This window comes from Ichthyophthirius multifiliis (genome assembly GCF_000220395.1).
Source record: "Ichthyophthirius multifiliis unplaced genomic scaffold scaff_1120509251414, whole genome shotgun sequence".
Lineage (NCBI taxonomy): Eukaryota > Ciliophora > Oligohymenophorea > Hymenostomatida > Ichthyophthirius > Ichthyophthirius multifiliis.
In genome coordinates, this window is record NW_004085897.1 from 80,186 (window position 1) to 96,119 (window position 15,934).

At 16.2% G+C, this 15,934-nt stretch overlaps 2 protein-coding genes and 1 non-coding gene across 3 annotated transcripts, besides 25 other annotated features; 1 reads left to right on the forward strand and 2 right to left on the reverse strand. All coding sequences in view use genetic code 6, as the record gives it.

The window, feature by feature from the left end:
- The first annotated feature begins 185 nt into the window (after positions 1–185).
- Positions 186–242: a microsatellite.
- A 5-nt stretch (positions 243–247) lies between these two features.
- IMG5_198860 (kinesin motor domain protein) lies at positions 248–2,451 on the reverse strand (the record flags this gene model as incomplete). Its single annotated transcript, XM_004024129.1, has 3 exons — positions 248–388; positions 468–1,489; positions 1,617–2,451. 3 exons carry the CDS (start codon positions 2,449–2,451, stop codon positions 248–250), a joined length of 1,998 nt encoding a protein of 665 aa, XP_004024178.1.
- Positions 250–287: a microsatellite.
- Positions 411–458: a microsatellite.
- Positions 1,027–1,067: a microsatellite.
- Positions 1,544–1,600: a microsatellite.
- Positions 2,250–2,300: a microsatellite.
- Positions 2,452–3,099: 648 nt separating the features above from the next.
- Positions 3,100–3,157: a microsatellite.
- Positions 3,158–3,282: 125 nt separating this feature from the next.
- Positions 3,283–3,357: a microsatellite.
- Positions 3,323–3,369: a microsatellite.
- Positions 3,334–3,377: a microsatellite.
- Positions 3,363–3,414: a microsatellite.
- A 493-nt stretch (positions 3,415–3,907) lies between these two features.
- Positions 3,908–4,001: a microsatellite.
- Positions 3,911–3,978: a microsatellite.
- Positions 3,954–4,001: a microsatellite.
- Positions 4,002–4,235: 234 nt separating this feature from the next.
- Positions 4,236–4,275: a microsatellite.
- A 21-nt stretch (positions 4,276–4,296) lies between these two features.
- Positions 4,297–4,340: a microsatellite.
- Positions 4,341–4,405: 65 nt separating this feature from the next.
- On the reverse strand, positions 4,406–6,737 carry IMG5_198870 (hypothetical protein; the record flags this gene model as incomplete). Its single annotated transcript, XM_004024130.1, has 3 exons — positions 6,552–6,737; positions 5,482–6,423; positions 4,406–5,402 (listed from the first exon to the last, which is right to left on the reverse strand). The coding sequence occupies exons 1-3, from the start codon at positions 6,677–6,679 to the stop codon at positions 4,406–4,408; spliced, it is 2,067 nt and encodes a 688-aa protein (XP_004024179.1). The 5' UTR covers positions 6,680–6,737.
- Positions 5,426–5,469: a microsatellite.
- Positions 6,478–6,547: a microsatellite.
- Positions 6,738–12,213: 5,476 nt separating the features above from the next.
- Positions 12,214–12,261: a microsatellite.
- Positions 12,262–12,516: 255 nt separating this feature from the next.
- Positions 12,517–12,557: a microsatellite.
- Positions 12,558–13,657: 1,100 nt separating this feature from the next.
- Positions 13,658–13,718: a microsatellite.
- Positions 13,662–13,720: a microsatellite.
- Positions 13,663–13,719: a microsatellite.
- Positions 13,721–15,042: 1,322 nt separating the features above from the next.
- Positions 15,043–15,131: a microsatellite.
- Positions 15,132–15,599: 468 nt separating this feature from the next.
- Positions 15,600–15,651: a microsatellite.
- Positions 15,652–15,818: 167 nt separating this feature from the next.
- Positions 15,819–15,934, forward strand: IMG5_198871. The gene has a single exon. It is a non-coding gene; the product is annotated as a 5S ribosomal RNA (ribosomal RNA).

The following is a 15,934-nucleotide window of genomic DNA, read 5'->3' on the forward strand; positions in this document are numbered from 1 at the left end:
GTTTGTTACTATTCAATTTATTTTTATTCATATTAAGTGCGATTATCTTTTATTTTATTTTTCTTTTTATCATGTTAGAATTCTATTTATCTTAATTCTTTTTCATTTTATACTTATTCAATTGCTTATAGATAATTATAAAAATATTTTTTAAAAAAAATATATTTATTTGTAAAAAATATAGAATATATATATATATATATATATATATATATATATATATATAAATATATAGATATATAATTTTTCATATTTATTTATAATATTTATTTATTTAAATTTATTTACCTTATTATAAAGGAATTTTTGGAAATTTAATTTCTTTATTTTTAAAATAAAATTAAGGAACTTTGTAAGTATTTTTATCATCATTCCATTCACATTAACTCTTTTTTATATATTAATATTAATTATTTAATTTTAAATTAAAATATTTTATTAAATTTTAAATTTAAATAATAGTAAACCTTTATTATATCGAATTCTTCTTTTTTTAATGCTACATCTATAATTGCTTGTAAAAGGTTATTTTCTTTTTCTAAAATCCTAATAGTTCCCAAAAGTTCTTCTTTTTCTTCCAACCCTTCCTTTTCAATATCTTTAATTTCGTTTATTGATTATTTGTATTTATTTTTTAATTTTTTAATTATTTTTCTTTAAGCTTCCACTTCTTCTTATAAAGATTAATAATTTTATTCGGCTAACAAAATTTCTTCTTCTTTTTTTTTATTACTAAGTATTAATTTTTCATGTTCTTTTTATTATTTCTTTAGTTTTTTTCTCATTTCTAAATATTCTTTCCTTGCTTTATCATCATTTTCGCCTTTATTTTAATTCCCAACACCCCCAACTAATTTTTACTATTACAAAGACTCTAATAATTCCTACATTTGCCTTCTTTATTCTTTTTCTTTCTCAACTTAAAGTTCCCTTTCTTTTAATTCATATTCCATTCTTTATTTATCAATATTCAATGCATCAAATCCTTATTTTAATTTCTAAATTTCTCCTTCACCTTCTCCTCCTCCTCCATTATTTTAATTTTAACCCTCCAATATTTTTTTTAATCTTTAAATTTCTTCTGCAAATTCCCTAAGCATAGTATCTTTAGGATCTTCATTAATTTTAGGTTTATTTTTTATGCATTTAGCCCTCGAAGCATACCTTAAAGTACCCAAAGTTTCATCATAATTATAATCTGCAGGAGAAACTGCCGCTATCATAATAGTCTTGGTATTTCCTCCCAAAGAATCTTACAATAAACGAGTTAATTTAGAATCTCTATATGGAATATGTGAATGTTTCCCATCTACTAATGCAGAAATAACATTCCCTAAAGCACTTAAAGATAGATTTATTTTATTAGCTTCCTTTAATCTTTCACCTGATGTTTAAGTTTTACTTTGACGTTCGCTTCCAGCAAGATCAACTAAATTAAATTTCCCAGCTCGAATTTTATATTCTCCTTTTTCATTTTCTTCACTAATTTCTACATATATAGTAAATAAAGAATGTGATCTTGAAGAATCTTTATTCATAGCAGTATATATATATATATATATATATATATATATATATATATATATATATATATATATATTAAATATAATAAATACCTGTAGATCTATTTTTATTTCCTGTATTCATCAAATTTTCCATATCCTATACTGATTTTACCACAACTTTATTTAAATCTTTTACAAAAATTCCTTATTCTGGTGATTCTTTTAATTCATACCTTGCCTTAACATCTTTACTTAATAAATCGTGTATTTCTTCATTATAAATTTCAATAAAAGAACATCTAACTAAAAACTCTTTTTTATTTTCGCTCTGTATAATATTCATAATATGACTAAAAGACCTAGGAATTATGCCTTTCATAATCTCACTTTAAGGATCTCCCATCATTGTGAACGTTTTACCACATCCGGTTTGTCCATATGCGAATATTGTCCCATTATATCCTTCGAAAATACTTTCTACTAACTAAAATGCACTTTATTCATATATATATTATTAAGTGCAGTCCGAAGAAAACAAATTGTCGAAAGTAAATGTTTTAAAATTGTCTTATTCGTTAATTTTTGTTAAAGAAATCTAGTTTGTTTACATGTCGATGTCTATACATTTTTGGCATTGTTAACTTTTTTCTTTTGTGTTCATAGGACGACATCTTACCATTACTTTTACACATTCACTGCTTGATGACTATTTTTTTTTTATTTTTATTAATTAACTTATAAAATTATATATATATATATATATATATATATATATATATATGTATTTGTATATATTTATTTGTTTAATTTTTTTTAATTTCTTATATTTTATATTGAATAAACTTTAATTTTTTATATTTATTTTTATTTTAACGTTTTGTTTTAGCAATATACTTTAAATATTTTTTTTTTTTTTTTTCTTTACAATATTCTTTTCTTATATCATCAATAAAATAAAAATATAATTTTTAATTTTATATAAAATGATAAGCATTTGCTTAAAAATACATTTTTAAAAAATTATTTTTCTCTTAATTCGTTTAAAAATAATTATTACAATTTAAAAATTAAAATAAATAAATATATATATAATTCGATATTGAAAAAATATAAATGAAAACAAACCGAAACCATTAAAAACAAATATTTAAAAAAGTAAAATAGAGAAAACAAAAATTAACATAAAAAAGTTAAAATTCAAAATTAATATAAACAAACTGTAATAAATATTATGTTTATTTAATTTTTATTTAAAATATATATTTCATTTTTATTAATTTATTAAATGTTTTTTTCTAATCACAAATCTACCCATGATTTTTAAGCATCAGGTGTAAAAGTATTAATCCAACCATACCAAACATATATATTAGGGTGAGAATCAACAGTAAATTTGACTTTCTTATCTATTAAAATAAAAGATTAATTAAAAATGACAAAAAATAAAATAAAAAATTATTTATAAATATTATGCCCCTTAATTCTGAAAATATATTTGCATCAATTTTGTTAGGTTTTTCCTTTCCAGATAAAAAATTATGACTTGTTAAATGATTTTCAATATTATGTAATTCAGTTACTGTAAAAACCATATTTATATTATAATATATTAGTTATATATATTTTAATTTATATTATATCTTTATTATTATTTTCTTAAAATAAATATTATTATAATATAAATTATATAATATATATATTTAACTATATAAATCTTTTTTTTTTATTATTATCAAAATTAATTATTTTTTATATGTATAAATTAAATAATTTAACTTTATAAATATATAAAAATTATATTTATAATATTAATAATAATATTAAAATTATAATTATTATATTATATTATAATTTTATATATAAATAATTTTAAAAAATATATAATATTAATAATTTTAAAAAATATATATTTTTATGTTTAATATAAAATTTTTTTACAAAGAATTTTAAATTTATTTATATAGAATAAAAAAGAAAAAGAAAATAAAATATAAAATTATTTTATAATTTCACTTTATTTTTTTAAAAAATACGCATAATAACACAAAAAAATTAAATTTAAAAAAAAAATAATCATTAAATTGTAATAGTTATTATTAATAAAAATAATTTTTTTTTATAAATAAATAAAATAAAAATAATAAAATATAACTAAAAAATGAGATTAACAAGAAGCTAATCAAAAAAAGAAGAAAGTACTTCAGTTATTTCTAAATAAGAAGAAAAACAATTATATTAACCGAAAAAACAAATTTAAAAGGAAAACAAAGTACCAAAATAATAAAAGAATTCTTAATAAAACAAAAAAACTTTAAAAAGTACTTAAAAATAATAAGAAGATAAAACTTTGTAAGAATAAAAAACTACAGAAAATTTATAAATCTAAGAAGAAGTTTCTTAAAAATAATAAGAATAAATATAATAATAAGACTAAGTATAATTAAAACTATAAGAATAAGAATAATAAGAATAAACAATATAAGAATAAGTATAATAGGATGAGTAAAAAAATGAATAAAATAATTAATTAAATTAACAAATGGAAGAATAATCAACTTAAATTTAGACATCTAATTCAAAAAACGAATAATTAAATATTTAATAAGAATAAGAGGATGCAAAAGTATAACCTAATATTGCCTTATTCGAATAAATAAACAATTAAGACAAATAATAAGAAATATAATAAAATTGAATTATATATTAATTTAAATTTATCTTTCTTATTAATTTTATATTTTTGTAATATTTTTTATTTTTTACAATATTTACTTTTTTTGTTTTTTTTTGTTTTTATTAAAAAAGTATAAATTTTAATAATAAAATTATAAATTTAATTTTAAATATGATTTATTATTTAAAAAAATGTATTTATTTCATCTCTCCCCATTGTCATATAATCAGTGTAGTTTTTTTTTTTTAGAAGCCAAACCATTTACTTTTTTAAAACATATTATTTTTTAAAATATTAAGTTTCTCTTATTTTTATCTTCTTAATTAATTAATATTAATTTTAACACTTCTTGAATATTTAGCAATAACATTTTCCAAATTATACTCAGGAAAATAATATTAAAACTTCTAACCTTTTTCAAAGTCATTTAAAACATCATAAGTCTATTTACTTTATATTTTTAAATTATTATTATTAAAAATGTTTTTAGCATAACAATTACTATCATTATTATACGAATTATTTTATTCCGAATTGTTTTTTTTTTAGTAAAACCTTAATAATAATTAAATTTTTTAATTTTATTTAAATTTTATTTATCTTCACTTTCCATTTCATGAATATTCAAATCATCTACATTTATATTATTAATTTCACTCTAATCTGTATTTCTGCGAATGCGATTCTCCTATATATCATATTCTATATTACTTTAAACAATTTCAAGTATTTATTCTACATCTTATTATAAAGGATTATACTCTATTATATATTAAATTATACTTTCTTTTATATCTTTTCTTTATTTTTTTTAATTCTTTAATTTCATAGACTTTCTTATATATTTCTCATCTCTTTATTAATAATCTTCCTTATTATATTTATATAATATTTTCCTTCTCTAAAAAATAGGATTTACAAAAAAACAATTAAGTAATATATGTCTATAGCTTTTACATAATTGACATTTATGTCCGAGGTTTTTATAATTTTGATACAGAGTAATTTTTTCTTTCATCATCATATATTTTTCATAATCCTTGGAATAGTTTTTTATTATCTAAAGAAAATTAGGCATTGAAATATAAGCAGTAGTTACTATTTCTTTACTTTTATATTATAAATAGCTCTATTTTTAACTAAAAAATTGTATTTCATCAAAAATACTTCCTTTTTCATTAATCTCAAATACTTCTCCACCTTTAAATATAACTTTCACATTTCTATAATTTATAAAATAAATAATTATATATATATATATATATATATATATATATATATATATATATAATAAAAAAATACCCTCTAACTAGAAAATACAAAAAATCAAATTACTCGCCAATATCAATAATAACTTCATCCCCAAGAAATCTCTTTTCTTCCATTTTATACGCCAATTATTAAAGAAATTCTTAAGAAAAATTTAAATAAAACAGTTTATTTTAATTCAACAATTTTAAATGAATTTCGGCCAAAATATCATTTTTGAGTTACCCTTTTAATTCATTATGAAAAATATCGCTCCCTTCATTATATTTTAAATCTTCTTAATGTAAATAATCGAAATATTTTTTCACTTAGACTTACTTTTCGCTTGAAATTCCTCTTTTATTCATATAAGAAATCAGAGTATTCATTTTAGTTTTCAAAGCCTATTTTTCTTTTGTAAATTCCTAAACAATAGATCCGATAGAATTCAAAGAATAAGCGAAAACTCCACAACTGAAAAGCGTAATAATAATAACAGTTATCTTTTCATATAATGTTTAAGGTGTAAAATCTCCATATCCAACAGTAATCATAGTCACAACAGCCCAATAAATAGAAGTTATATATTATTCGAAAATCGTAGCATTCTGTAATTCATATTTAATTACCCAACTTTTATTAGAAGCCTATTAAATACCAACAAAGAAATAAATGCAAGCGCAAAAATGTGATATAAATATAATTGTAAAAACCAACTTTAATAATTACAATATTGCGTTCTTTTTTTAAGAAAAGTTAAACAATTCTTCAAAATTAGCACTAATTTAAATAAATCGATTAGTCCTTAAAATCAATATACTTTTTAAATAAGGAGTTTGTTGATACAAAGATATTATAAATGGAATTAAAACAATTATATCAGTTAGAAAATATTATTTATAATAATTTTATAAAATCCGGCTTTTATCCATTACTAATTAACCTTTGATGTAAAATCCTGTATTACATTTAATAAAAACGTACAATAACAAAGAACTATTTTAAATATATCATTATTATAAAAAATATAAATAAATAAATAAAAGTATTTATATATATATATATATATATATACATATATATATATATATATATATATAAATATATATTTTTATATATAATACCCATCCAGGTAAATCGCTTATAAAAAATGAAAATGCATCATTATTCTTTTATGTTTAACTTTACAGAAAAGCTTATTCGAATGGTGCGTAAAAAATATTAATTAATAATAAGCAGAATATAGAAGCATCCCATATTAGTTTAAATGCAGAAATTGGTTTAATAGTAGTTTTATCCTATAACATTAACTAAAAAAATCCTTTAATATTTTTAATTATACTATTCTATTTTTGTTCTTAATTCATATAAAAATTTTCATTAACAATACATTTGTCTTATATAATTTAAAAATATTTTAAATTAAAATTTTTCAATCTCCATTTACTTGAATTAATTTTCAAATCCATTGTAAATTTTCGAACTAAATATAATATTTTCAATGCTTTTTTCTTCCAGACTCCTTAAAATCCTTTATTTTATCTGTTTTCAATTAATTTTTGACTTTCTAATTCTTCTTTCTTTTTATCTAATATTATTATTTCACTATTATATGGATTTTTGTTGGACGTGGAAAAGTTAGATTAATAATTAAACGATTATCTTCTTTATCTTTTATTATTTAGTGTATCTTCATTATATAATATTTCTTAATCGTTATTTTAATACTTTTATACGAAATTGTCTAAGTTTATTTTTGATTAAAATAAAATTTTTCGTTAATTATCTCCTTTTCTTAAGGAAAATAAAGAACTATTATTATAAATTACTTATGTGTTATTATTTTTCATATTTAAGAAATTTAATTATTATAAAAAATACTTTTTATTTTAATTTCAATTAAAATATTTTTTCCAACAAAAAAATAAAAATTGTATTGAATTTGTATATTAAGATAAAGTTTTCTATATTTTATTATTTTCTATATAAATTATTTATATTTAAAATGAGATTATTATATATATTTTTTATTTAAACTAAGCAATTTATTGTTATTTTTTTAATTTAGTATAAATTTTGATTAGTATAAAGTTTAATATTATAAATAATATATTAATTATTTAATTAATTGTTTACAAATTATGATTATTTATTTTATAATTTTTTTTGTTTTAAAGAATTCCATTTTTTTTATTTTTGAAAACTTAAATTTCATTTAAATAAATTTAGTATGTATTTTTGTTTAATTTATATTAAACATTTAAATAGTACATAAACTAATATTGGATGATTAATTTATTATCATTCTTTTTTCAAAGATATATGATAGCATTTACCTTTAAAAAAATATATTTTAATTTATTGATATTAAAGATTAAGATTATCAAATTCGAAAAGTAAATAAATTGAAATATATAGAATAAGAAGGTTATTTTAAAATTAAATATTTACTCTTTTTAAAAGATTAACAATAAATATTATAAAAAATAATAATAAATAAATAGCTTACAGTCATTAAAAAAAAATATGTAAAAATAAATTAAAATTTCAATATATATAAATACTAATCAAATATGATTTTGTATAATTTAAACTAGTGTTCTAAAAAAATAAAAATTAAGATAATTAAAAATTTACTTTAAAATAAAATCCAAAAAATATTAAATTTATTCTTAAAAATACAAAAAAAGTAACTAAAAAATTATTAAGTATAAATAAATGTAATATTATCAAAGAATATTAAAATTTTTGTGATTCTCAAAAATTATAAAACAAAAAAAACCAAAAAAACTAAATTGATAGGAAAATATTTAATTTAAAAAAATAAATTATTTTAATTGTGTAAAGTAATATTTATTATTGTATGCTTAGGAGTTAATAATAAACTTAAGATAAATATACTATAATATAAATATTAAAATTAGACACTCATTAATCTTACTTTAAAAGAAATATGGTTTTGTTAATATTTTCTTTACAAATATTATACGAAATATAAGAATTATAAGGACAAATAAAATATATGTAATATATTAAAATATGGAATAAAATCATTTGTTTCGTAATGATAATTAACGAACTTTGTGGATAATCATTAGTTACTTAATTTTATGATTTAAAATACTTAGAATAAAAAAAGGATTAGAAAATAAGTAAATAATTAAAATTTTATTTTTTTAAAAAACATCTAATTAAATATTTTGATTTACAATAATAATTATTATTTTCGATTTGATAAAGATTTAAAATTATTAAAAAAAATTTAATATATAATCTTGCCTAAGAATTACGGTTTTTATCATACTTAAGAATAGTTCATTCCAGACACAATATATTGCTTCTGAAATTTGAATTTTATTTTATTTTAGAATTAATAAAATATGTATATTAACTTCTTGGTCTTATAAAAAATTATTCGAAATCCGTTGAAATTGATCTCTTGAGCATGATTTATTTCAGAAAAATATTAAAGGAACTCCTTTATGGATAATTTTTAAACTATTATATTATTAAATATAAATGAGTAGATATAACTAGAAGCTATTTATTTGCTACTTAAAGAAGAGTTTTTTTTTAAAAAAAAATATTGGTAAATAAATTTATATAATCAAATAATTATAGTTTATTTTAGGTTTTTTTTGTTTTAAATGTAATAATATTCAGAATAATTAATATCTCCTAAAGAAATATACTTATTTTTTATTAATTTATGTATAAATTAATTTTTATTTATTTTTAAAATATTATTAATAATTATAATATTTAATTTATAGTATTTTGGTTTTTATTTATTTTAATTAATAATTATTATTATACTTTATAATAAAAACAATAAATATGATTAATAATTAATATTATTTAAATAAAAATTATATTTTAAAAGGAAATAAGCTATTTTACTTGACATAAAAAAGTCAATTTAATTCAACTCAAAATTTTTTATAAAATTCATATAATGAAAACGAATAATCAAATAATTAATAAAAGTAAAATATTATAAGATCTGCTAGTTTTTTTTAAACAAATAATAAAAATATTTATCATTAGATTTAGAAATATAAACAAAATGAGAGCCTGTATAATATTTAAAAATCCAAAAAAATTAAAGTCTTTATCTTTTAATAAAGTAAGTATATAGTAGTTAAATACAAAGGTTGATGCTATAAGCTTAAATAATTTAAATTAAAATTAGATTTAATAAGACAATAATAATTTTAATTATTAAAAAAGTTAAGGTAAAATAGCTGAAATTCAATTAAAAAAATGTTTTTTGAGTTTATATAATTTAAATTTGGAAGAAACTGATACTGAAAAATTGATAAAGTTAAAATAGTAAATATATTTAAAAAGCTAATAATGCAAAAAACAATTTTCCAAATCTTTTTATAATTAATAAAATTCAAATAAAAATTAATAAAAAACAATATAAGATTAAGATATTAAAAATATATAAATATAATAACAAATAAATTAAATAAAAAGCGATTAATAAAAATTTCTTGTTGTAAAAATAAATAAATAACCAAATTTTTTTAATTAAGAAAAAATTTAATTTACAAAACAAGGCTTATAAAATAATAATATAAAAATTTAATAAAATAAATAAATTACATTTCAAAGAAATACTATAAAATAATATTATTACAAACACAAAAGCCCAAATTAAATTAATAAAATTTAATTTAAATATAACAACATTATTTCGGTAAATATAGATAATAATTAGAAAAATATTGACAATAACTAAATTAAATTAACTCAAGAAGTAAATGAATTAAACATTTAACAAAGTAAAAGCTTATAAAATATATTAGAAATAAATAATACAATAAATTAATAATTAAAAGAATAATAATAACCAATAAATTAAATAGAAATTAATTAAAATATAAAAAAAGATGAATATTTAACTCAGAATTAGAATGAGAAAAATTATAACAATAAACTAATTTATAATTATAAACAAGAAACTTTGCAATAAGCATAAACTTAATCATATACTTCTGGATAAAAAAAATAAGAAATAATATAAATAGATAAAAAAAATATATTCAATTAATAAATAAAAAAGCCTAAATGTATCCAAAAAATAAAAAGAACAAAATCTGAAAAATACATATAAGACTTAAAAAAATAATTCTAATTCTAAAGTTTACAAAATTTTTCCCATTAAGAAAATACTCAAAGTATGGATTCTAATATATAAAATAAATGTAAAAGTTCTTTAAAAAAAATTGATTTTAAATCTAAAAATAAACTCTAAAAATGCATTTCTTCAAATGCAGCTGTTTTACCTTCTATATCAATTTTAAGTATAAATTAAATTCCAAACAAATTAGAACTTTAAAAATAAATAAAATCATAAAAAACAATATCTTATGACAAAATAAAATCTTAATAAAGTAGTAGAAGTCTAAGTTAAGTTTAAATATTAATCTCAAATAATGAAAAAGATACTATAAAAATAAAAACTGAAAACGAAAAATAATAATAAATAAAAGAAAACGTTCAAAAAATAGATAATTTTTAATAAAATATAAACTAAACTAAAATTATTTTTTCTAGTTTAAAAAAAAAATATCAAAAAATAAATTAATTAATTCTAATAAAAGCAGTTTGTAATAAAGGTAATATATTGATTAATTTAAAAAGGAATAGTTTCCTTTTTAAAAAAAGTTAAAAAGTATTATTAATTAATTAAAATTGAAAATAACTTAAAATAAACAAATAAAAAAACAATAAGAAAAACTTTTTTTAAAAAAACTTAATTTACAAAAGATTTAATCCTTAATAAAAAAATAATCCCTTTTTTTCCAAATAAATATCTCCAATTAAAAGTTCAAATAGTCCAAATAAAAATCACCATAAATAAACTAAAAAAACAAATAGCAATTTTCTTCACTTCCGGTATATTATTAAACTAAAAATATAATCAAAAACAAAGAAAAAAGATTAAACCTCATCCCATCTATATCATAATTTGATATTTCTTAATCTCAAGAAAATTTATTAGACTTAGACCAAAACTAAAAATTATAAAAAAGCATATTTACGCTATTAAATATTGCTTCAAAATCATATTATGAAATACTTTCAAAAAATCTAATAAAATAAAATAAAGGTAATAAAATAAAACCTTAAAATAATACAAAAACAAAATTTTAATAAAAAAATGCAAAAAGTACAAATCAAATAAACATGATTCTAAACTAATATAAATATACTTAAAATATGCCTTTTTCAGAAAAAAGAGGATTATAGGAGAAATAATCGAAAAAATAAAAAGTTTACAAAAAGGAAATGAAATATAGGATATATTATATATATATTAAAATATTTCTAAAATTTAAAACATAGATGATATTTTTTTAAATAGTATATATAATCAAAATTAGTATTTTGATAATAAAATAGATATTAGATTATAGGAAAGCTTAAAATTTTAAGATTAAATTAATATAGATAATAAAAATGGTATTATGTTAAAATATCAATAATATATGGAAAATATTAATGATGATATAATTTAAATAATTTATTAAAATAAAGAATCTAATGCATAATTTTTAAGAAAAAATGCATTTAAAAATTAATCTATAAAAATTATGGAAATTAAAAATGACATAAGGAATAAAAAATAAGATTAATTCGCATTAAATAATAGTTTTAATTTTTTTAAGAATATTTCTTAAAAAGAAAATAAAAAAGCTGAAAAAAATATAAAGAAAAAAATTGCAGATAATAAATTATAAAACTAATTTAATAAAAATGCTATAAAAAAAACAGATTAAAAAAAAATATAAACTTAAAATAAAAATTAAATAAAATAAAATAGAACAATAGATTTTTCTGACAAAAAAAATATGAAAAATTAATAATAATAATAATAAGATAAAATAGTAATCAAAATAATAATATAAAAAATATTATTTATATATATTTCTTTATATTTATAAAAAAATTAATATAATATTATTATGTTATTAGTAAATAATTATTTAATTTATTTTTAAAATTAAATTTATAATTTTTTATTCTTTTTTATGAATACTACATTTTAAAAAGATAAATGTATAATTGTATTTGAAAAAGAATTTTATTCTTAATTAAGAATTTTATTAAATAATTAAATAGAAAAGAATATTTGTTAAGATAAATTTAAATTGATAATTTTAGTTTAATATTAATAAAATAAATAAAGTATTTAAATAGATATATATGAATATATAAAAATAAACATTACGAGTGAAACAGATATTTTTTTTAACTATTCAGTTTTATTCGATGAGGTTCTATTTCTTTAATATTAATAAGAAGAATAATTAAATACATAATTTTAATAATTCTTATATTCTTTTATTAATATTTTTAACAATTCATTAAAAGATTAAAACCAAGAAATAATTTTTTAATGCATGAAAATAAACCTTTTGGAAATTTAGTATTCATTTAAAATTACGAAAATAAACGTATTATTAATCTAAATATTAATTTATACCTCGAAAATTAAAAATATGTAAAAGAAAATATAAATCAAAGATATAATAACATTAATTATTAAATAAATCAAAGAGAAATTTAACTATAATAAATTTAAAATTTCTTTAAATAAGAAATCCTTAATTATTAGATTATATTTAAAACTGTATTATAAAACAATTAAAATTTTAAAAAATATATTCTGATATATACATTTATTAAAAATAAAAAATAAAAATATAAATGATGTATATTTATAAAGAAATATAATCTGAAATATATAAAAATTATTTTATTAAAATAAATATTTAACTTATTATATTAATTTAAAATATATATATATATAAAATATTATTTATTTTTTTATTGACTTTTTCTTAATTCTTTTTTAATATTACTCTAATTATAAAATAAATTCTATAATATTTTAATTATAGCAATAAATTATTTTTTGACAATATAAAAATACAAAAAATCTATATTAATTTTTAATCTTAAGTTATTATAAAATATTTCTAAATTATATATATAAGAAATTTTAATTTATATATATAATATACATTTATTCTAATTTTTGTTATATTTATTTTAAATAACTTTAATAATACAATTATTTATAAATTTCAATATTTTACCTTGAGTAGATTATCTGATTAAATACAATTTTCTTATTTTAACATATTTCATTTCACCCTATATTTAAAACAAAATAAAATACTTATTATTAGGAATATTATATTATAAAAGCTACAAATAAAAAAAAAGTAAAAAAAAATAATAACAAAAAAAGAAAAAAAAAAATAACAAAAAAAAATATAGTACTAAAAATTTCATTTATTTAAATCAATTTAGTTAAAATTCTTTACAAAGTCATCTTCATCTTGCCCAAAAGTCATTCCTTAAAAATGAGGTAATTTAATATTCGAATTAATTGGACTTTCATAAATAGCCCTTGGTCTAGTAACTTTAGAAATTTTATCCATAGAAGTATATTACAATATAGGAGATTAAATTGTTTAATTTTACAAATCATTCCAATTAATATCCGAAAAAAACTAATGTTATTTAATTTAATCAAAACTCTTAGCCCCTAATCTTTAATCAGGTTCACTTTGCAATAAATTTTATATAATATCTTTTAAATCTAGTGAAAAAAACTCAGGTAAAATTATTTGATTCTAAATAATTAATTACGAAATTTTATCGAAATTTCTAGTAGGATCTTAAAAAGGAGGATAACCAGCCACTAACTCATATAATAAAACGCCTAAAGCCCATAAATCCACATTTTTATTATAACCCTAATTAAGAATAATTTCCGGTGCTAAATATTCAGTAGTACCCGCAAAAGTGAAAGTAAGTTTATCATCTTAAATTTCTTTAACCAATCCAAAATCAATAAGTTTAATATGTCCTTGTTTTGACAAAAGAATATTTTCTGGTTTAATATCTCTATATGTAATTTTGAGATTTTCATGCAAATATTAAATCGCCAAAAGAACTTCTGCGAAAATGAATTTAGCAGTTTTTTCAGAAAATTATACATAAAATTTTAGCAAATTATACAATTCGCCGCCTTCTATATATTCCATTATTAAATAAACCTTCTTTTCAGTCTATATACAGTATTTTAATTTAACAATAAAAGGATGATTTGAATTTGTTAAAATGTTTTTTTCCATAATAGTTGATTAAATTAAATTTTAATTTAATATATCGATTTTCTTTATGACTTTCATTGCATATTTATTCGTTGAATTTCTTTTTATAACTAAATATACTTAACCAAATCCTCCCTTTCCTAATGGTTTTTATACTATAAAATCTTATATTGTTAGTTTTTTAGGTTTAAAATCACTACTACAGGAACTATTTGATTTTCTTATTAAAATGCCTATTTAAGAAATATTTGTTTTATTTGTTTCATTTATTGTCTCACAATTACTAACTATTAAATGAATAAAATTTTTTTCGAGATTTTCAGATAATATTTTTTTTGGTTGTAAAGAAGAATTTATTTATAAAGAATTTTATTGGGTTCTTTCGCATATGTTTCCCATTATTTATATTATTTTGTAATAAATTTTTTATTTACTTATTTTTTTTTATATTAATTTACTAAGTTTAATTTTTAATTATATATAGTATAAATTATATATAATATATTATATATATATATATATATATATATATATATATATATATATATATATATATATATATATTAATTATTGTTTGTTAATTACTAAGTATTATTAATATATATTATATATTTATAAAAATTAATTATTATATATTATTTTTTATGTATTAACTTTACATTCTTATTTTATTTAGTTTTTCTTATTCATATAATTATTACTTAAAATATTTATGTAAATCTATTAGTTTTAAAATTTTTGAATTATTTAAGAAATTCAAATTTAAAATCTAATAATATAATAAACAAATAAATAATATTTTTTTTTTTTATATAATATTTAATTATCATTATAAATAAATTTATTTTATCAAATATTATTATTAATATATACAAGGTTATTTTAATTTTTATTGTTGTTTTATAATGTTTAATGATATAAATTTTTAAATATTAAAGTTATATTAAAACTGAAAAAAAAAAGAATATATCTTAAATATATTTTTTCATAAAAATGATATTATTAGCCAAAACAAGTATAATTATTTTAACAATATTTAAATATAAAGAAATTATAATTTATATATAAATTAAATATATTTAAAATATCAAAATCAAAAATTAAATTTTAAATTTTATTTAAAATAATATTTTTTTATTTAATTTAATACTTTGTCATTTGAAATAAAAATAACAGTAAATCTATTTATATAATTCTTCTAGACTCATGTTTTATAGGAACTATAAATAGACAAATAGTGATATAAGTTTTGTTGTCGGCCATACTAAGGTGAACACACCGGATCCCATTCGAACTCCGAAGTTAAGCGCCTTAAGGCTCGGTTAGTACTAAGGTGGGGGACCGCTTGGGAAGTCCGAGTGTCGACA